Source organism: Rhinatrema bivittatum, chromosome 1, assembly GCF_901001135.1.
Source record: "Rhinatrema bivittatum chromosome 1, aRhiBiv1.1, whole genome shotgun sequence".
Taxonomy (NCBI): domain Eukaryota; kingdom Metazoa; phylum Chordata; class Amphibia; order Gymnophiona; family Rhinatrematidae; genus Rhinatrema; species Rhinatrema bivittatum.
The window spans coordinates 233794291-233818055 of NC_042615.1; the positions used below are offsets into that span (position 1 = coordinate 233794291).

General features: G+C 41.3%; 1 protein-coding gene across 2 annotated transcripts in view; it reads right to left on the reverse strand.

The window, feature by feature from the left end:
- UVSSA (UV stimulated scaffold protein A) overlaps positions 1–23765 on the reverse strand; it is a 209132-nt gene that overhangs the window by 106156 nt on the left and 79211 nt on the right. For both annotated transcript variants that reach the window (XM_029592666.1, XM_029592673.1), the window contains exon 8: positions 4550–4649. In XM_029592666.1, coding sequence (XP_029448526.1) covers positions 4550–4649 — 100 coding nt within the window. The remainder of the gene's footprint in view (positions 1–4549; positions 4650–23765) is intronic.

Genomic DNA, 23765 nt, shown 5'->3' on the forward strand with positions numbered 1-23765 from the left:
GGGATCGATGGCTAGTGCCTCAGATTTGGAAAAATTGATCATAAACCCTGTATGTCCTTGAACTGGTTGAACTGTTGGATGATTACTGGGATATTGGTATGGGGACGTCCCACAAACAGTAAAATATCGTCTGCAAACATGGCCAATTTCATCGGGTGTCCCCTAATGCTAGGACGATGGTATTTTTAAATAATGACCACACATGATGTAAACTTTTAACCTTGGAAAAAAACCTAAAAGGTAAAGTTACAAACTAGTTTTCTTATTTTATCAAAGTATCCTTTTTGACATTTTAAAGCGAGGGTTGTAGATTTACTTAATGCCCACCCTCTAGCCATTAAGTCAAATATGATCGCACAATGATCACGGTTGCCGAGCAGCTCCTCCACAATTACCTCACACACAAAATCCTAAGCTCCACTAAGAATTAGGGCTAAAATGGCTCCCCCTCTCATTGGCTCCTGAACCAACTGTTCCATGAAGCACTCATCTATTTCATCTAGAAACTTTACTTCCCTAGTATGTCCTGATGTGACATTTACCCAGTCAATATTGGGGTTATTAATCTCCCATTATTACCGTGCTGCCAAATTTGTTAGCTTCCCTAATTTCTAATGTCTGTTCATTTTGGCCAGGTGAATGATAGGGAAAAGTATAGCAGTGCATTTAGTCTCCTGCAGGATTTTTATCCTTTTGGATTCTATGCCATCTCTAACATAAAATGCCACATCTCCATGAAGATGATCAACCCTATCATTGTGATATAATTTGTACTCTGATATAGCACTCTCCCATTGACTATCCTCCTTCCACCAGGTCTCTGAGATGCCAACTATGTCTATCTCTTCATTCAGTGTTATACATTCTCACTCTCCCATCTTTACTTTTAGACTTCTGTCATTAGCATATACACAAAGTATGTTTTCCATTTGTATTAACAATATGCTTATCAGTTGACAAGGTTAATTTGGAATCTAACTCAGTTTTTCTTTACTTATAGGCACATGGGCTACTATTGCTTTTATTGGAACCTTTCTATTGGGGTGCTCTTACTCTCCTGTTTCTTTAATATCCTTTGAAGATACCTTGCCAGCAGTTCAGCTGAGTGACTGTAAGCTATCCCCCATGTTCTAGTTTAAAAACTGCTTTATCTCCTGTTATATAGGGCCAGGTGGCAGGAGAGTAGAGATGCATAAAAGTTTCAATTTATATACTGTCATCCCATTAATGTTTTTATGATTATGCTTTGTTTAAGATTGTGAACACCAAATTTTGGATTTCATAATTTATAAAATGAAATGAAATTTAAAGGGTCAATGGGACTGTCTCTCATGAGATCTGGTCATGAAAAAATGAGGACTACTGAAACCATATTGCCTAGCATTCTGAGAACCCTTGAGCTGAGGCTATCAATCTGTTGAATATGCTACTTACTAAGGAGGTAAGATCAATATCCTGTTGATGGGAAAAAAATTTTGCTTCTTGAGAGTTGAACAGGACCCCAGTGAGTTCAACTGTAGTGATGGATTTTGGATAGTTTATAACAAATCCCAGGTATTCCAGAAGTTGTGTTACTACTTTCAAGGCCTGCAGAGTTGAAGTTGTAAAACTGTCTTATCAAGAGCAATCACCTAAACATGGAAAAAGATGCATGCCAAGTCCTCTGAGGTGTACAGTGACTCAGCCAGACACTTGTTGAAGACTCACCAGATGGATTACAGGCAGAATGACAGTAATCTGGATTGAAAGTGTAAAAGTCACACTATGAATATGAGGAATCGTCTGTGGTCCTAGGGTATCATTGTGATTTTAAGCATCTTTTAAATCTAGAAAGCAGAGCCAATTTCCCTTGTCTAACAGTAGATGGATCATGGATAGTGTTATCTTGAATTTCTCTTTGAAAATACATTTGTTGAGAGTTCTGAGATCCAAGACAGGATGAAGGCCTCCATTGTTTTCAGAATTAAGAAATATTGAGAATGAAAGTCACATTCCCTTTTCTTAGATTAGGACATTCTCAATAGTTTGTACTTTGAGTAGCGATGGGATTTCTCACACCAAAAGGTTTTAGTCTTGGATTTATACATTTCTATTATTGCCAAACAATCCAGGATTATTCATTGAATATTTAACATCTACATTCTTGTTCAATAAAGGAGTGGTGAGAGGAGTTTCTGAAATCTTCATTTGAAGATCTCAATAGCTAGTATACTGGAAAAACACCATATTCTTTGATACATTCAGACATCTCAAGAACTCCTTACATTGGCACTCTAGACTCTGCCTCCTCCTGAAAGTCAGAGGAGATTGTTTGTGGCATTGGAAAAGAAAGATCTTCGGGGGGGGGGGGGGGGGGGAGGAGTACTTCTAGTAGAAATAGGAGCAGAAGGATCAAAAGGAAGACTCTGAAAATCATCCTTATCAGAATCCAGCTCTATAGAGTTATAGTTTAACGCCCACAAGTGCTTTAACTTTGACGGAGTCCAGCAGTGAACGAGACATATGAATGGAAGTACCTCCTGGGTACACCACTTGAAGAGGCTCTGTGGGATACTGAAAGAGAAACTTCCCTTTCTGCATTCAAACTGCTTCTTAGAGCAATCTCTTGTACTAACAGAGGAGAAGTAGTCTATGGCAAAGCAGAGGCTCTTTATAAAAGAGATCCTCTGTCAGGTTCGACCTGTACTGAAACAAATTTATGGCCTTAGAGAGACAGGTTATAAACATTTGTTCTAGCATAATTAATTCCCAAGCAATGAATACATTTATTGCGGCGGTCACCAAAACATTTTCCTATTACTTGCACAACACCACTTGAACCCCATGGCTTTTTTGTCAGCTACAGTGGGGAATATGTCTACAATGTTAAATTTAGAAATATTTAAAAAATGTTAATCTCCAAAACTGAAGAATTTATAAGTAAGAATTCTTTGGAAAAACTTGTGTTTTGAGGGAGACTTGAGAACTAAAGGAAAACTACAACAAACAAAGAGCACTACCAGTCACAGCCGACTTGTACCACAGAGAACAGACTGAGGACTCGCATGCATGTGCAGTCCCAACCACACCTGTGCAGAAAAGCCTTCTGGACTTTTCTAACATAGCTAGGGCATCATCCGTATCGTGGTACCACTGGCGACCTCACCCACATGTGGGACTGACTTTCCTACTTTTCTACGTCTGTTAACATGTTAGTGTCTATCATCTGCATTTCACATATCCACCAGCCTTGTGCATGAAAAAAAAATATGACATTGCTTCTGATCCCCCTTTCGAAGCCTCATATCATGACCCCTTGTTCTAGAACTTTGTTTTCACTGGTAATGGTTTACTTCTGGTGCATTAATACTATTCAGATACTTAAGAGAGAGCCATTAAGACATTCATCTTCCCTCTCTCTTCTCTGGAGTGCACGTGTAGATCCTTAAGGCTCACTGAAATAGAGCTTTTTAGTGCAGATCCCGTACCATTTTTGTGCCAGTCTCTGGGCTGCCTTCACTTTCGTTATACCTTTTATGGTGTTGTAACCCAACAGAGGCTGGTTGCAACTGAACTGGAAACTCAAAGAAGCAGGAGGAAACTGCACCCCCCCCTCTCAAAACCCCCCACACACATTAAGGGAAAGCACTGAGACAAGCAGTCATTATCCATTAGTGTTATATACTAAGTCTATCAAAAAGACATCCAACGCAAACCAAAATGTTGACGCCAGAATTTAGATTGGCCCTTCCAGAGCTTCTACTTCATAATCACATTCTATCCTCTTTTCCACCACTCTTTCTTCTCTGAAATAATCTGAAGGCACGACACCAAGCTCAATCACACTAAAGGAAAAAAAAAAGCTCTAAACACAAACTTAGCTGCATATTTTGTGGTCAACTGCAAAGCACACTAGTATGTTAAAATTCATTGCATTACATTAGCAATCCTTTTACAAACAAACTAGAATAAATTATTTCGGACAGTGTAAAATAATGGCAAATACCGTTTAAAGATTAATTACAAAACATTCGGGCAAGGTTGTTTGACTTCCAGCACATAAAAGTTCCATTCTGAACACCACCAGGCTGGATTTGCCCTAAGTTTTAACTGGGATGACTCCTACATAGAACACATCATGTACATAAGGAAGGGAAGCTGCTGGGCTACATTTCCAGAAACTACTATTATAGTCAACTACACAAATTCTGTCACACCAGACCTCATTATTAACTGCAACTGTTTACAATGCTGTATTTCTACTCGAGGAAAATTTAAAAAAAAAAAAAAAGATATTAATTATTTCAGTAGGCAACTGCTTCTGGCTTTAAGTGGTAGTGCAATAGGCCTGATTGAAATAAGCTCTTGGTCTTGGTTGTTTTTTTTCCTACAAAGTATTTGTTTATCTAGAGCCAATCGTGGCTCCTCTATCTATGTAATGACTTCCTTGCAGCAGTCAGAGAGATTACCCACACCACTGATCACTTTATTACTTCATAATGGCTGTTTATTTACTATACTGAGGCAGTAATGTGCAGGGATAAGGCTTCTCACAGCTGGGCAAACTTACCATACTCTTTACGCAGGTGGTCTGGAATGTGGGGCTCGTAACCTTCCTTCTCTGGGACTTCCACAAAATCATCCTCATCTTCATCATCAGTGGCTTTCATCTACCAGAACAATATACAAAGTACCAAAAGGGAGCTAATGAAAATATTTGGAACATAAGAAGACATCTTAGTCTGTAAAATTCTATCACAAGAGCACTTTAAATGTAAACATGTGCCATTTTATGCATTTAAGCACACGGAAGTTAAGATTCCGATTTCTGCAATGTGTAATCGACAGCCAACAAAACTACAACCCTATCCTAAAAATTATACATAAATCTTTTAAGGATAGACAAAAGTATTCCAGTAAATTTCCTGACATGTTTACTTTTCAAGGTCTAACAATGGAGCTCACTTTATAAATTAGGGAGTGCCCTGACGGAGAAAGAATAAATACAAAAATCATTTAAATGCAAACATTACTTTTAAATCTTGTCAGTGGTTTTACAGTCTAGTCATATTCACCAAAACCAAAATTCAGTATTGCAAAGACAGAAGTGATACAAATGCAGAGCTAAAAAAAAAAAAATCATTCAAAGCTAACTTGGAACTTAAAAGCAGTGCACAATTTATGACAGGTTGTGTTTTGGATTATTTGGTGGTTTAGATTCTGCTGCTTATATTCTGGATTAGTGAGTTTGGGGCAGACAGTTTGTATTTAAATTTCCTCGTAAGAGCCTGGCAACCATCTATGTTGGACTGTTGCCTTAAGTCATCCAATAGCTTTTCAAAAGCAGAGGTATCAAAAATATAAATAAAAAATTACTAGAAACTGATAAATCTAGGTAAAAAAAAAAAGATGCTTCCTATTCATGACAAAATATTTTTTTGGCAAGCAGCACAGAGGAGAATGGGAAAACGTTTTTATACAGATTAAAAAATAACAAAACACACTGGTAATATTAAAATTATAGCACCAGTTACACAGTAGCAGTAGCTAAAATCTGAGAAATCCATTTCATTGGCTCTGTCACTTCATCTTTCAGAGTCATGCCTAGGCCTTATTTCTTATTTTGTTCCAACAATTTCTTTTATTGTTAAACATTTTTCCTCCCATTTTCTCATTCAGTTTTACTCTTCCTTCCTTGAGGGTCTGTCTAGGAGATTTTGGGTTCTCTCAAGTCTCCTTCCAAGACCATCGCATCAGCATCGTTCTTGTGCCAGCAAAGGCTGCCATTCCAGAGCTTGAGAGAATCATTTTTACAACATATCCAAGCCCTCTGGAGAAGCAACTCAAACACTGGTTTCTGCAACACAGCACGCACACGGCTAAACTTTAAAATGCCAGCGCACGGAAAAACCCAGAGATACACGCGTGGCCAGGCCTTGCACGCGCGCATCTCCTGGTACATGCCGAAGACCGGACTGATTCAAAAGGGGCAGGCCAGGGGCGAGGCTTAAGTACACGCCGGCAGCTAGCCAGCCCGTGCAACTTAATACTGCTCGAGAGAGCAGGTAAGTATAAAAACAACAACAACAAAAAAAAGGCTAACTAGAGGGATTTTATTGGTCAGGGTGAAGAAGGGAAAAAGGGAGGATGGGTAAAAGCAGGGAGTTAAAGAAGGTACCGTCCCCCCTCCCAGTCCGGTCCTTTATTGGAATGGACTGGGAGGGAACTGGGGAAGGCCCTATCACGTTGCTGCGCGCTTCTAAGAAGATTCCCCCCTTTGCACCTGCAAGTCGGCACCCGCCGATATAAAATCGGGCGCGCACGTGCGTGAAAGTAGCAGATTTTATAACATGTGCGTGCATGCTATACAGCTGTTTGTGCTGTATTCATGCTTTGTACTAATTGGTTGTGATGCTTTCAAGGGACTTGGACTCATAATACAGGAAGTTATTGAGTAAGAGGAGCTAAAAAACTTTAAATGCCAATATCTGTTAGAAAATTATACAGGCATCCCACATGAAACATTTCTTTAAAATAATTCAATTTACATAAAATTAACAAATAAAAAGTGTGTCCCATGTGTTATTGCTTTCAACAATTAACTAGACTGAAATTATGTCAAGCAGCTCTTCCTTCATTATTAAGGACAGGTCACCAAAAGTTACTGTTGCTTCAGTCTCCGAACTAGTGACTTGGTCAATGAGAAATAAATAGAGTTGAAGATCAAGAAGCCACTTAAGAATTTTCTCTGAATGCTTATCTGGAATGCCAATAACTTCATTAGCTTGCCATTATTATTGTTTCTTTCTTTTTATCTGCCTTTCATAGAAGCCACCCATCACTCCAGATAGCAGGCCCATGCACCATCAGACTGATGCAATATAACGCGCTTGGCCGAGTGCATGGCTTTGCGCGTTTTGGATGCGCATCCAAAACCGTTCATGCATTAAGGGGATTAGCATGTCCAAAACAGGCGTCCAAACCAGCGCATAGCTAATAGTGCTCATATGTAAATTCATGTTGAAGAGGCTATTACTCCCCATTGCAAAAAAAAAAAAAAAAAAAAGTGTGCCCCTGATGTGCACATTTTTACGTTAAAAAATTAATGCCTGCCCCAGAGCAGGCATTAATTCTTGAGGAGCCCCAAAAGTAAACAGAACAGTAAAAAAATACTGCTTTTCTGTACTTCTCTGACTTAACGCCACAATATTAAGTCGGAGGAACTGAAAAAAAAGGAGAACCAGCAAAAAAAAAAAAAAGTCACTCAATTAACAAGAGTCCATTTTCCTAACCCGTGGCTGTGCTCAGGTTAGGAAAATAGATGCTTGTAAAACTGAGTGTCCATTTTCCTAACCCGCTGACATTCATGTCTCCTGGGCTCCCAATGCCAAGGAGGTGCTAGAGATGCACAATTTTTCCTAATGCCTTTTTTTTTTTTTTTTACCACGGCAGCCCATTTAAATATTAAATCGGGCGCCCGGGAGAGGTGGATCAGAACCTGTTAAGAGAGAGGGCGCTCAAACATGATCACCCGTTTAACGCCCGCCAATATTACATAGGCCTGCATGTGCTCTCACCTATCAGGCAGGCTCGAAGGAAGTCTCCTAGGCTTATACTCAGTGCTGCTCATCTTTTGGGGTTACTGCAGTAACATAGTGAATGATGGCAGATAAAGACCAAAATGGTCCATCTAGTCTGCCCAGTAAGTTTTTATTTTATTCTTTTTATTTTTTATGGATAGTAGCAACTGCTGCTCTGGGCAGGCTACCCCATGCAGAAATGTTAACTTTAGGTGGAACAGTAAAATTAGCTCATTTGCTCATTGCCATTATGTAGCCCGCAGGGATCATCTGTGTTTGTCTCACGCTCTTTTGAATTCCATTACCATTCTTGTCTTCACCACCACTTCCAGGAGAGCATTCCACGTATCCATCACCCTGTCCATGAAGAAATATTTCCTCAAATTATTCTTGAATCTTCCTCCTTGTTTTACAGCTTCCTTTCTATCAGAAAAGGTTTGCACAAACTGGGAGAGAGATCTCAGGGTGATTAGTGTCTGATGATCTGAAGGTGGCCAAGCAATGTGACAAGATGGTGGCCAAGGCCAGAAGGATGCTGAGCTGCATAAGAGGCATAACCAACATGAAAAAGGAGGTAATAATGTAACTGGACAGATCCTTGGTGAGATCTCACCTGGAGTACTGTGTAGGGATGTGAATCGTGTCCTCGATCGTCTTAACGATCGATTTCGGCTGGGAGGGGGAGGGAATCGTATTGTTGCCGTTTGGGGGGGTAAAATATCGTGAAAAATCGTGAAAAATCTAAAAATTGCAAAACCGGCACATTAAAACCCCCTAAAACCCACCCCCGACCCTTTAAATTAAATCCCCCACCCTCCCGAACCCCCCCCAAATGAGTTAAATAACCTGCGGGTCCAGCGGCGGTCCGGAACGGCAGCGGTCCGGAACGGGCTCCTGCTCCTGAATCTTGTTGTCTTCAGCCGGCGCCATTTTCCAAAATGGCGCCGAAAAATGGCGGCGGCCATAGACGAACACGATTGGACGGCAGGAGGTCCTTCCGGACCCCCGCTGGACTTTTGGCAAGTCTCGTGGGGGTCAGGAGGCCCCCCACAAGCTGGCCAAAAGTTCCTGGAGGTCCAGCGGGGGTCAGGGAGCGATTTCCCGCCGCGAATCGTTTTCGTACGGAAAATGGCGCCGGCAGGAGATCGACTGCAGGAGGTCGTTCAGCGAGGGTTCCGGCGCCTCGCTGAACAACCTCCTGCAGTCGATCTCCTGCCGGCGCCATTTTCCGTACGAAAACGATTCGCGGCGGGAAATCGCTCCCTGACCCCCGCTGGACCTCCAGGAACTTTTGGCCAGCTTGTGGGGGGCCTCCTGACCCCCACGAGACTTGCCAAAAGTCCAGCGGGGGTCCGGAAGGACCTCCTGCCGTCCAATCGTGTTCGTCTATGGCCGCCGCCATTTTTCGGCGCCATTTTGGAAAATGGCGCCGGCTGAAGACAACAAGATTCAGGAGCAGGAGCCCGTTCCGGACCGCTGCCGTTCCGGACCGCCGCTGGACCCGCAGGTTATTTAACTCATTTGGGGGGGGTTCGGGAGGGTGGGGGATTTAATTTAAAGGGTCGGGGGTGGGTTTTAGGGGGTTTTAGTGTGCCGGCTCACGATTCTAACGATTTATAACGATAAATCGTTAGAATCTCTATTGTATTGTGTTCCATAACGGTTTAAGACGATATTAAAATTATCGGACGATAATTTTAATCGTCCTAAAACGATTCACATCCCTAGTACTGTGTTCCATTCTTGAAACGTCATCTCAAAAAGGATAAAAGGACAGAATGAAAGCGGTCCAGAGAAAGGTGACCGAAATGATGCAAGGTCTCTATGGAAAGCCATATGAGATGAGACTGAAGGACCTAAGGATGTATACTCTGCAAGACAGAAGAGACAGGGACGATATGATACAGACTTTCAAATACCTGAAAAATTAATGATATGCAAAAATCAAAGCTTTTCTGATGGAAAGAAAGTTGCAAAAATAGGGGGGTCACGATATGAAACTCCAAGGGAGAAGACTCAAGAACAATGTCAGGAAATATTTCTTCACGGTAGGAGTGGGGGATGAATGGATTGCCCTCCCGGAAATGGTGAAGACAAGAACAGTAATGGAATTCAAAAGCATGTGGGATAGACAAAGGATTTCTGCTGGCTGGAGAATGGAAATGAAACAAGTGGGGTAATATCTATCCTTCCCAGAACTGAGCACACTGCCTCTGTAGCAAACTCACCCACTACTGGCCTTAGACAAGAAATATCAATTCGAGGCTCCTGTTTTCCAGCACTGTGGCCTGAGCTACGGGGGATTTTTTTTTTTTTAAACAGACTAGAAGAAATGTTTTCATTGTCCATCCCTCCCCTTAGCCTCTTACTCTCTGCAAAATTAATTTTTGTAGCAAGGAGGAGGAAGGCTGCTTTAAGTGCAGTGAAATCAATAACCTGGCCTTGCTTTTCAATCACTGCCCCTTAAAATATCTGCTTGCACTACGGCTTCCAACGTCAGCAGTCTTAAACAACTTCAGGGTATGAAAAAAATGCAATACAACAGCATAATTCATTTTTTTTTACTTCAAATATTTACATTCTTTTCGCAAAACAATCAAGACAGTTTGAGCAAACCAGATACTTTATGATCTTAACTAGCCACATCTAAATAGGTAAGAAACCCACTGCTTTATGCCTTTGCAGGCGGGACACCCACCTGAGTCTTCTGTAATTAAGCTCCTACGCAAAACTGATAATTCAAATTGCTAAGCAAATTTCATTTGCAGTATTTTGTTTTAATACACTAAGATAATCAAGATTAAATTAAAATCTAACTGCAACAGTGTTCCTAATTGTCTGCAGTTAATTTTTGTTAACAGAAATAAAGTAAATATCCCTTTTAAATCTATTTAAGGCCACGGCTAAGATTTTACATTTTATATCTATGTAGATATAGATTTCCCAAAACGGCATTCTTTTCTAATGGTTTATTTGATTTATATTTCGCTTTTCAGGCACTTCAAAGTGGATTACATTCAGGTACTGCAGGTACATTTAATACAAAGTCACTAAAAGCCTGGACTAAAAGTAACCTCTCATGCCTGAGAAAGGCAGGTGCAACACTGGTTACCCAGCCCCCATACCCTGCCAAATCGTCACAACCCTCTAATCAGCAAAGATGTGCTTGTCACGCTCTGGGCAACGCTGGAGGGCTCTGCATTTCAATTTACCTTCTCCTTTGCAATGTAATCAAACAGGGAAAAACAGAGCCATTTCTTCCCTTTCCTGCATGCTGTGACCAAGGCTCAGTCACATGCAACATCTAACCTCCTACTGTCCAGGGTAGAAACCAAACTGCAGCTATGTGGCAGGTGGGCAAAGCTCGGATGATCACAACTATACAGAGTCATTGCATTTACTTGAGTGTAAAGCAGTCATGCCAGTTGCAAAACCTGCTCAACCTTTGAAGGACATTCTACTGGGCCTTTCTAAAAAGACAATGTAGACCTAGCTTGAGGGCATCCTCTAAATTTGAAGTTTAAGTGGATACCAATACCAATCCTACTGAGGACTCGACTAGTTGGTAGAACTTCTGCCTCTGTTCCTAATCAAAGTAAAGCAGCTTTTCTGTGCCCCCCCCCCCCAAAAAAAAGGGTAGAAATCATATACCAAACATAAGTATTAATGAAAACCACTGACCACTGACAGCTGATTAACAAAATGAGCCAAAAGTAATCTACTTGCATGCCTACCTACTTGGTCTCAAAACTAAAGCCAAAGGAAAATCCTTTCAGGGAAACGGTATAATCAGATGCAAATTCATTTGTTTAGGTACAATCCATGAGCGGTGCATTTAGGTACTAAGGGAACCATTAATCATAGAAAACTGTAATTTTTATCAGTCTAACACTAATCAAAAGGGAAACCTGTCACTATCGCTGACCTGTGAAACGTCCCAATTATACTCTTCGGAAATGACAGGAGCACTTAACTTCCTCACTGAGTAAATGACGACAATCAATCAAGTTTGAATAACAATGAGCCACGGAGCTGAAAATTATTTTTTGTATAGAATCTACCCAGGAATTTATGAAAGGTGAAAAGCAACCCAAGGTTTTAGGGGCATTATGCCTTTCAGCTACTGCAGTGCATATCAAACACTAAACAGAATTTATGCGTTTTAATTTTCTAAAAGGTAGATGTGGACTTGGCGCTACAATGCATAACATATAATGCCAGATTTTAAATATGGGGGTCATTTTCATAAAATATTATGCTTATTGTTTTCACCCTTGAACCTCACTGAGGATTTTATTAAAATTCAATTTCTTGTACAGCATATAACTGCTTAACTTGACTGCTTTGAGAAATTAGACTTCTTTTTTGGATCTTTTTCTCCAACCAGATGAAATGGACAAGTTTAGTTGATATGCTGAAGTACTTTACAACGAACACTTGTTTTTCTTAACTTTACTTAAAGTGTTAGCTGTGAGCGTTCACTCAAATTTTGCTAATGCCTCATGTTGATCAATCCTAGTAATCAAAATTGAAAATACTGATTATCATATACTCATTACCACCTCAGGGAACCAGACCCAACATCACAAAGTAAAGACAACTACCATTTCGGTCATCCACTCTGCTTACAGCAAGGAAGGGTAACGTTGATTTCCTGGTACCTTTCCAAGTATGGATTCCATGCTCACAATAAAAAGCACCACAGATACAGCTCCTAATGAAGAATTCAATTTGTTAAAGCTACCACAAACTGCACCTCACCACCAATTTGCGTGCAAATGCAAAAATTAACAATTATGAACATAATGAGTCAAAATATATTCTGCATGGTGACATCTATCAAACACAGAGGGAACACTGTCAGATGTTTGGAAGGGGCATAGTGAAGACTCAATCTCATAAATCTAAATTCTTTAATTATGTGAGAAAAGCAGTGGATGAAAGAAGCAGAGTAGATGTTACCTGGATTTCAGTAAGGCTTCTTGTCACTAAGGGGCCGACGTAACGAAGTGTGCCTAGCCTAGCGCACAGATTTACGTGTGGTTGGTCACGCGTTTTAGATGCACTCGACTAGAACCCAATGCAATAAGGAGCTTTGCGCATTCAAAACGCACGCCCCAATGCGTAGCCGATAGCGCCATCACATACCAATTCCATGTAAATGAGGCGATTAGCTATTATTCCCCGATGCAGAAAATCACTGGGCACCCAACACACACTTTTTAATATGGACAAATTTAACTCCAGCCTTGGAGTTGGCATTAAGTCAATCCGCAAATCAAGGGCTCTTTACAAATTAAAAAAAAACCTGTCCTCTGTGGTCCCTCCTATTTAGTATCGTTGCAATACTTAAATCTACTGCTTGCGGTGTTTAAGAATAAACGGTTTGATGTAATAAAAAAAAATTCTGGACGCCTCAGGTCAATTTTGTCCCTTGCTATTGCGTGTATATATTGTGCATGTATATTGGGCAAAATAGACGCTCATATTGAGCACCCGATGCATTTGAATGCTAGGCATGCACAATTTTTCCCTAGCGTGTCCTTTTTAAGGCAATAGCTCATTCAAACACTGCACTGGGCGCCCAGGAGACATGGCTGCGCACGTTAGGAAAACAGGTGCTTAATACAAGCCCCCGTTACCGGGCGTCTTATTGCATCGGCCTGTAATTTTGCAAAAAGCTAGTAAGCAAGCTAGTTGTTTATTGGGGAGGTAGGGGTGATAAAAGTTGCAAACACGGTATCTGATTCACTACGAGTTTTTCCCATATACACAAAATGGGAGAAAAGCTTTAATGAATCTGGCCTTGGGTGAGAAACCAGCTGAGTGGCAGGTCATCAAGTGGTAGTTAATGAATACCTGTTAGTGAAGGCAAAGTGACCAGTGGGATCATAACAGTTTAACTCAAGGAAAAAATATGCTTGCTTGCAGAGAATACAAAAATCGGTAACAAAGGAAGGAAGGAAGGAATTTAAAAAAAATGAAAAGGCTTTGGGGGGAAGAAAAACAGCTGGAAGAATTGTCCAGAATTTGGAAAAAGAACTTTAAAGCTGAAAAAGTGTAAAATTATGCATTTGGGGTGCAAAATACCATTAGCCACATATAAATTAGAACAAGAATTGCAAACTATCAAACAAGAAAGAGTCTAGGAAAAATGATTTCAAATGATTTCAAAGTAGTCAATCAATGTAATAAATCAATTGGGAAACCAAACTGAATGATCTGTTTAAATAAGCATAGGCATCGTTAGCATGAAAGCAGAGTTGCTTACCTGTAAAAAGTGTTCTGCAAGGACCGCAGGTTGGAGCCCAGCACAGAAAAGTTACTAGAAACTTCCAGCATGCCATATTGGGCAGGTGCAGCATACTATATTGCCACGTGTCTCAGTATATATAGTTTAGCTCAAACTTGGAGAACCCCAAAAGGGAAGTGGCAGATTTTGTGAGGACTGACATACTGCTCTCTTCAGTGAACACCCAATTTCACCTCATTAACTAACCAATTTTAACCACTGTCTTACTATTTTATTTAAAATATTTATATTCCACCTAATACAGAACCACCTGTGATGAGCAGATCACAAAAAAACCCCCCAAAAACCACCATTCAGAATCTAAAACAAACACTGGATTATAACATTCAAAAAATAGAATTAAAAACAATCTCCAGGTGAGGTTCTGTGTGCAATGCATGTGCAGCACAAAGGGGAGCCCAGCTAGCCATGCCCTCCATGCTGCCCATTAAGTACATGCTCCAGATCTCATGCTGTAGTCAGGAAGAGGTGGCATGCATAATTACAAATGCTGTCAGAAAGGAGCTTCTAAATGTTTAAGAGCCACTGATGGCGAGTCATGTAGCTGTGAGGTGCTGGCCTGAATCTGATCAGGCAGTAGTGACTTTTCTATGGCACTCCTGTTCAGGTCTGAAGGCACACTGGTTGGGAAACCCTAGACTAGGTTACAAATTCTCTTGCTCAGTATGGATTATATATTAGACATGCAAAACTAACAATACTTAAAACAAGGAGGCTACACATGTGTAGGGGAGGCAGAAGAGCCAAATACAGATAAATCACATCTCAAACTTATCTAATATTTATGGAGTGCTATTCATTTTAAAGACGTTAACAAGTCTTGATCTCAAAGATCTTATGATATTAAATTGGGAAAAGGGAGCTTAGTTTACTTTTCAATGGAGTTTAATTCCCTAACTGAGCACATTGAACAAAAGGTATAAAAGTATGTTATGAACGAACAAAATAGCAAAGGCAGTATGCAAGTTAAAAAAATAAACATTAAACTGAGTGATGAAAGCACGAGGGAAGGAAAAGAGTAAAGGGGAACAAAGATTTATTCAAGATATTAAAAAATTAAAAAGTAGGACTAGAACAAAGATTTCAGATATTAAGTGGAAACTTATTGCCAATAAAACAAGTGAATGGAAGAAAAAGATTTAAGTTTTGAATTGGAGATGGGAAAGATGAAACAGAGCAGAAACTGGGATGCAGAAGGGCGACAAATACAGCATTCAAGGAGGTTAAGATAAGAAGATTAAATTTAGAGAAGGGTTGGACCACCCAATAGCTGGCCCGCTCAACTTTTCCTCCTGGCATTCCCGGAAGTGCAGATGCCATCCGGCACCAAGCACCTCTGCATCCTCACACTGGTCTCATGAGACATGCCTAAGGGTGTGGGAATGCAAAGAAACTTGCAGCGTCTGCTGGGATCAGCACTTCCGGGAGAATGGAGACTGCATGGTAAGGAATGCAGGCTAGGTTGGGGTAGAGTTCAGAAGCTGGCAACTGGCTAGGGGATGGGTGTCCAAAGCTGCACACTGACTGCTGGCTGGGGTAGGGTGTCTGAGGTTGGCTGCTGGCTGTGGGGGGAGAGTGGTTGTCGGAGTGGGTCAAGGCTGGAGACTGGCTGGCTGGCTAGCTGGGAGACGCTGGCAAGCAGGAAATGGAGATGGCTGACAAGGAAATTAGGCCAGGATTCATCATTCTTTGCAGAATGATGAATCCTGCGAAAACGGGAGTGGGAGGGTGAAGGGGGAGGCGGGCATGCGAAAGCCCATAGCCTTCGCACCACGGCTGCGCTTTTGTAACATTATCGCCGGCAGCAAAGACACCACTGACTCCGCCCTCCCCCTAATTTGCATGATATCTCATGCGATATGGCCCTAATGCACGCGATAACACTTTGGAAAATAACCCCCTTAACTTGCAAGCTGGCTGGCTGAAGGGGAGGAATTGGTTGGGTACAGGCTGACGGGAAGGGGGGGGGGGGGGGGGACCAGACAGGGAGAGGTTAGAAGGAATGACTGATGGGGGGAAGGCTTGTAAGCTGAGGGGCACAGAAGTGGGACCATGTGTGTGAGATAGAGCATGCATGCAGGGTTGGGGATGAGAGAGAAAAAGCTAGAGGAGATGGGGACAAGGGAAAGGGAGCAGGTCCAGGGTACGGATAGGGACAACCTTTCCTTTTTCTCCATTCCAGATTATACCTTTTCTCCCATTCTCCCTCCCGCTACCCTTCTCTGCCCTCCCCACTCCTAGACAGTCTCCTCTCCTGGTTCTCTCCCCTTATCTGGTCCTCTAGAAGGAACGGGGGGGGGGGTTGGAGGATAGAAAAAGTATGAAACTAGATGAGCAGGGAAAAGATGGGAAGCTGCTATTCATAGGGAGAAAAGTGGAAGTAATTTTTCCAGTTTTTTACAGCATATAGAGTCTGGTTTCTTAGAGTTTCGATTTCAATTTTTGACTGCAGATTTGTAATTTATGATCAATTATTCTACATTTGGACATTTGGTGTGTTCTACAAGTGTGACCAAGCTGAGGTATTCTGCTAGCATGTAGGGATCTGTAGCATTCTTGCTCATTATGTTTTCCCAACAGGTGGTGTATTTTCCATAAGTAGGTTTGTTGTTTTTAAGAGTCTTGCGAGTTAATGGTGTGTGTGTGTGTGTGTGTGTGTGTGTGTGTGTGTGTGTGTGTGTGTGTGTGTTCCTGTGGATAGGGAGTATATATTTACAGGATTTATACTGGGTTTCTCTTGCACATACAATAACAATACACTTCCCTCTTATGCCAGAGTATGTTGGGTAAGATCTCAATCTCTCAGATTTACAGCTAGTGCTCTTCTTCATACTTGCATTGTGCCAAACAGCTTCTTTCTGAAGCTTGTACAATATAATATATTCAGTTAACTATAGTGGGGAGTTTGGAAGAGTTTTATCAGGTGAGTGGTGCCTAAACAATTAAGACTATTTCCGAATCTTTAGGACATATTTTCTTGAACTCTGATTACATCTCTTGATACTTGATCATCTTCTCTACTTCCATACAAAGTACAGAACAGTTGGTTAATACTGACATTTTTATTAGTAATGCTGTTTTTTGTCATTTTCTCCTTTACACCACCATACCACCATTTTCTAGCATCAAGCATTTTATTGGCTGGTCTGGAAATAAATAATCAGGCTCTATGAGTTATATAAAGAATGTATGGAAGAAAGAATGACTAACTTAAACATAAGGTAAGAAATTGGTAGTGGAACTTGGTTACCCCTCCCCATCCCACAAAAAAAAAAAAAAAAAAAAAAAAAAGGTGCTCCACTGCTCCTGCTTGCAAACAAGCCAGATGAAGCTTTTCAGAAACGGAATATGGGATTTTAAATATGAATAAAGATGCAAAGGTTAAAAGATGCTGGAAAGTGCATCGTTTGGAATGATGTATTTTTGAAGGATATCAACAAAAACAGGGAAGTTAGGACATCCTAATAGAGAGGTGGCAAAAAATGCTAATATAGCCCAGGTGCCTTTAGGTAAAGAGCAGATAGTGCAGAAAGATTCCAAATTACCCCTTCAACTGATAAGCAGGTTGTTAATACAACTGAAAAACACACTTTAAAATGTCTGTATACATACACTAGAAAACTAAAAAAATAAGATGGCAGAGTTAGAATGTATAGCACTGAATGAAGAGGTAGATATAATTAGCATCTCAGAGACCTGGTGGACAGAGGATAAACAATGGGACAATGTGTTACCAGGAAACAAATTATATCACAATGACAGGATAGATCAAATTGGTGGAGGAGTGGTGCTATATGTAAAAGAAGACAGAGTCAAACAGGATAAAAGTTCTCAAGGAAACAAAATGCACTGTAGAATCTTTATGGATAGAAATTCCATGTGAGAAGGAGAACAGAATAGTGGTAGGGGTGTCCTACCATCCACTTGGCCAGAATGAACAGACAGATGATGAAATGTTAACAGAAACTAGGAAAACTAAAATTAACACAGTAATAATGAGTGATTTCGATTACCCCAGTATTGACTAGGTAAATGTTACATTAGGATTTGCTAAGGAGGTAGTTTCTAGATGAAATAAATGACTGCTTCATGGAGTAGCTGGTACAAGAACAGACAAGAGGGGGGGAACTATTTTATATCTGACTCTTAGTGGAACACATGATTTGGTGTGACAGGTAATAGTGTTGAAACCGTTTGGCAATAGTGATCATAACATGATCCAATTTGACTTGATAACTGGAGGGAGGACACTAAGGAAATCTACTGTGATAGCATTTAACTTTAAAAAGATACTTCATGGTCTGAGACGGCTGCAAATTGTTCTTGGCCAGATTCACCACCCAGCCTAGTTCCTGTAGCAAGGAAACCACCCTGCAGGAAGCGCAAAGACTCTCCTCCAAAGTCTTGGCTCAAATCAACCAGTTGTCCACCTAGGAGTAAACTAGAATGCCCTCCTTGTGAAAGGCTACTGCTACTACTACCATGACTTTGGAAAAAGGTCCTAGGCACCGTGGCTAGACTGAAAGACAAGACTTGAAACTGGTAATGACAATCCAGGATGGCAAATCGGAGGAACTGCTGATGTTCTTGCCGGTTGGGAATATGCAGATACGCCTCCATTAGATCCAGAGACGTGAGGTACTCCCCTGCTCAGACAGCTATTATGACAGAACGTACTGTTTCCATCCTAAAATGCATGACCCGTAGATGATGGTTGATGCCCTTGAGATCCAAAATGGGGCAAAACGACCCTTCCTTCTTGGGCACAACAAAATTAATGGAATATCGACTTGTATTCCACTGCAATTCAGGAAACAGGAATCACTTTCAGATTCAACAGCCATTGTAATGTCGTTTCCACTTCTACCCTCTCCTGAGGGGAGTTGCATAGAGAGACCATGAAGGTATTCAGAAGAATGCGAAGAAATTCTAGAGCATACCCGTTCCAAATCACTTTGAGAACCCATTGATCTGAAGTAATCTGGACCCACCTGTGATAAAACTGGCATAAGCAACCACCTATCTCCTGCACCGCCAGGTGAGCCCGCAAACCTTCACTGGGAAGACCGGGGAACTCCACCTGCAGAGCCAGCATCCTTTGAGGACCTCAGGGGTAAAAAGACAGATATGCGGAAGGGACAGGATCTCTGGGAAGAACCTCCCCTATAAGGCCGAAAATGCCAGTAGTCTTAAGAGTGGCCAGTCACTCAAAAAGACTGGGCAACTGGTTTCTCGTCCTCTGGAAAATAAGGGACCTGAGTCTCTTCCCATTTACTTGCCATTTTTCCAATTCACTGCCAAATAAAAGCAAGCCTTTGAAGGGCAGCTTAGTAAGATTGGACTTTGAAAGGGTAGCTGTAGACCAGTTGCCCTACCACAGCTGCCGCTTAGCCTCAATAACTGAAGCAGCTCCTCTGACGGCTGTGTGTATCAAGTCACAGCCTACATCAGCCAAGAAGGTAGCCCCCGGTTCTATCACAGGTTCAAGATTGGACCCAGCACCACCAGATTCTTGACAAAGATGCATCGTAGCCAGAGCTGCCAAGGTATAACAAGAAGCAATTTGCAAATTCATTGTCATTGCCTCAATCTTCCTATTCTGAGCATTCTTCAGTGCCACACCTCCTTCTGCTGGGATGGTGGTATGTTTCGTGACAGAACACATTAAAGCATCCACCCTAGGAAAACGCAATTATCTCTGGACTGTGGATCCAAGAGGTATAAACCCGCCAAGACGCATCCCCCTTTAAAAGACGCCTCTGGAGCACTCCATTCCAAATCAATCAACTCTTGGATTGCATCTAAAAGGGGAAAGAAACAAGAAGCTTTGAGTAGGTGACCAAAATAGGATCCTTCTTCTGCGTCCTCAAGGAGTCAGATTCCAAGGATCTTCAGGGTCTGAGATAACAAATCCATCAATTTATCTCTCTGAAAGAAACAAAGAAGAGTTCAATATGGCTCCAAATCTGGGGGGGAATGTCCCCTTCCCTACCAAAATTGGTATCATCCTGATCCATCTGCTCTGTCCCACCATACTGCACCATAGAGCTTGACCATGGAGACAGGTGGAGGAGCTGCCATAGTAGATACTGCTGTTTCAGAAGACCGGCCCTATAGAAATTTCTGTAATCCCTGAAAGAATTCGACCCAGGAAAAGGAGGACGGGTGGAATACTAGGCCCTCTTGTATGCCAGTGTCCTCTGAGGACACAACCCGGGGATCAATCAAGGGAAGGGACACCCCTGCCTTGTCTCCCTTGGTCCCATTCCCCTCAGGAGAAGATGGACATTCACCAGCAAAATCAGAAGGAGACAAATCTCCCTGAGAATCCAGGCAGCGCTGACACAGGCTTATAAGAAAGCTCCAACTGAATGGCCCTGATCTGGCATGCAGCATAGATAGTTAGGCGCTTAGGTTTTCTTCAGCGCAGGCACCATGCTGTAAGCGTGCAGTCTGAGGAAGGCTTGCGCCTAACTTAACCACGTGTATAAGCACCCAAAATGGACGCACAAAAAAATGAGCTTCCAAATCCATGCATCTAGGCTGCTCATCCAGCACCGATGCCTAAACTAGATGCACAAGTAGTAAGAGAACTTACCTGAGCTCAAACCTCCCTGGCTGAGAGCAGGAATGGGTCCTGGTAACAGGGAGAGAGGACCAAAGCCTTCACTACCGAGCCTCTCTCAGCCTGCAACTGTTAATTGAAATTTAGGTCCATGGCAGACAAGGCTACTGGACTAAAGGCACTCTGAAGGAGAGATCACACGGTATCACCTCAGGAGGCAAGCGATGCTACATAGACAGCTTGTCTTTCTGATATCTCCTTTCCAACTTTTTTCTTTTACTCACAGACAATCCCCCTGAAGGGAAATGCATGTCTACTATCTGCTACAGACATAGAATACTGGCAGGCCGATGTCTGGGTGGGACTATATAGCCATGATGTCAGCTTTTGCTCCGTCCCCATCTGCTGGCAGATGTGCATAACCCACTTGCTGGGAATGACCTAGCCGAATGCTAAGGAAGTGATATTTAAAGATGATGATTCAGAGTAACTGAAAAAAATCTCAGTAAACCTGGAAGATGTAACAGGGAAAACTGATAAACCAAAGAGAAACAAATCACCTGGACCAGATGGTATACATCCCAGAGTGTTGAAAGAACTAAAAAATGAAACTGTAGACCTCCTATTAGTGATCTGTAAACTATCATTAAAATTAGCTACCTAAAGACTAGAGGGTAGCCAACCTAACATCAGTTTTTAAAAGAAGTTCCGGGGTGATCCAGAAAATTAGACTAGTGAGTCTGACATCAGCACTACGAAAAATGGTTGAAACTATTATAAAGAACAAAATTACTGAACATATATAGTCAGTCATAATTTAATGAGACAAAGCCAACATGGATTTAGCCTCACCAACCTGTTACATTTTTTTCAAGGAATGAATAAACATGAAGATAAAGGTGAGCCAGCTGATATAGTTAATTTGAATTTTCAGAAAGCATTTGATAAAGTACCTCATAAGAGGTTCCTGAGGGAATTAAAAAGTCAGGAGGCAATGTTCTATTATAGATTGAAAACTTGTGAATAGTTGAGTGCCAAAAGGGTCTGTACTGGGGGTACTTTTTAATATATTTATAAATGACCTAGAGATAAGAATAATGAGTGAGGTGATCAGATTTGCTGATTATCGCCTAGCATGACTGTCATAGGCAAAACAAATGTTTAAATAAATAAATATTCAAAGTTGTTAAATCACAAGAAAATTTGGAGAAATTGCAAGAATACCTTGCAAGACTGAAAGACTGGGCATTCAAATGCAAGATGATATTTAATGTAGACAAGTGCAAAGTGATATACATAACTAAACAATGCAAGGTTCTATACTGGGAGTCACCACCCAGGAAAAATGATCTGGGCATCATCAGGGATACGTTAAAATCCTTTGCTCAGTGTGCGGCGGTGGTCAAGAAAGCAAATAGAATGCTAGGAATTATTAGGAATGGAGAATAAAACAGAATATATCATAATGCCTCTGTATCGCCCCAAGATGCAACTGCACCTAGAATAGTGTGCGCAATTCTGGTCTTTGCATATCAAAAAAGTAATAGTGGAATTAGAAAAAAGTTGCAGAGAAGGGTGACCAAAATGATAAAGGAGATGGAACGATTCCCCTATGAGGAAAGGCTAAAAAGGTTAGAACTCTTCAGTGTGGAGAAGAGATGGCTGAGGGGAGATATGATAGAGGTCTATAAAATAATGAGTGGAATAGAAAGGGTAAACACGAATCTGTGAATTCTTTCAAAAAGTATAAAGATTATGAGGCACGCAATGAAGTTACTAAGTAATACAGATGAGCAAATAGGAGTAAATATATTTTTACTTGACGCATAATTAAACTCTGGAATTCATTGCCAGAGGATGTGGTAAAAGCTGTAAGTGTAGCTGGGTTTAAAAAGAGTTTGAATAATTTCCAGGAAGTAAAGGCCATAAATCATTAAGGCGGACTTGAGGATATCTATCCTTTTGGGATCCTGCCAGGTGCTTGTAATCTGGATTGGCCATGGTTGGAGAGAGGATATTGGGCTTGATGGACCTTTGGGCTGACCCAGTATGGCAAATCTTATATTCTTATGTAGGTATGACATGGTGTGGGCTTCATAACAGGATATTACAAACGTTGAGAGTACAAAAGCATTGACTACAAAAAGTAAACCTTTCAAAGAAAAAAATGGACATTTAGCAGAGCACCAGTAGCCATAGCACGTCCTCATCAGTGATGAGATATAAGGGCAGAATGATAAGGTGTCAAAGCTATAATCAAAATTTTAGAGGTGGTTTAGCAAATAAAAACAGAACTGGAAAACAAGATGTGTAAATGACAGGTTAGGTATGAGATGGTCTAGCTCAGTTGGTATTCACAGGTCAGTTTTTCAGGATATCCCTAATATGTACGACAGATTCACATGACCTCTATTCAATTGTATGCAAAGGTCAATCATTCATATTCATTAGAAATATCCTGAAAACCTGACCTGTTTGCGGCCCTTAAGGACTGCCAGAGAATACCACTTAAGATGAAGGAGGAACACTTAGGCAGATGCTGCAGCAAAGCAACTGGACAAACTGAAGAATCTGAGGAGTGAGAGAAAAATGAATGAAAAGTCTGAGCAATGTCACCATATGAATGGCAGAAGAAACCGTAACAACGAGACGAGGAGACTTCTAGATCAGCTATACAGATTTAGGATGTGATTCACTCAAATTTTTTTCACACGGAGAAGGGAAGAAAACCCTCATCAAATCAAGCCCACAGAGGGCGATTTTCAGTAGCTGCTTACCTGGTAAACGGGCTACCTGAAAAGTGCACACCTGTACATGAGCGAAAGTACGTGAGGGGAATTATCAATACTCACACTTTTACCTGCGGAAAAATTTGGAAGGTTCAGAAGAGGGGTTAGGTCAGAAAAGGCAACAATCCACATACAGTTTTACATTTTCAAAACTACATGTGCTGTTCTGCAGAGGAAGAGTATACGTGAGGGGGGAGGGAGGGAAAAGAGTACAAATCATGGTGTCACTATTTCTCTAGGCACTTTTCTAAAGAAAAGTAAAGTAAACGCATACTTTCCCTTTGAGGGCCAGTACACTTTGCAACCACCCACAGAGTTTTGAAAATTGGCCGTAACGATTTGGCTCACAATTGCACTGCGAGTGATGAGCAGAGGAATCAAAGCACTGCTCTAAGCAGGCACATCATCTAACCATTACACTGGCAGTGCTGCAAATGACTGCATTCAATAGTGCAACATGTTGAAATCAACCATATAAATAAATACTTTCAAATGGGCTCAGTTTGGTTCTTTTTCTTACCTTGGAAGATGCATTTGGC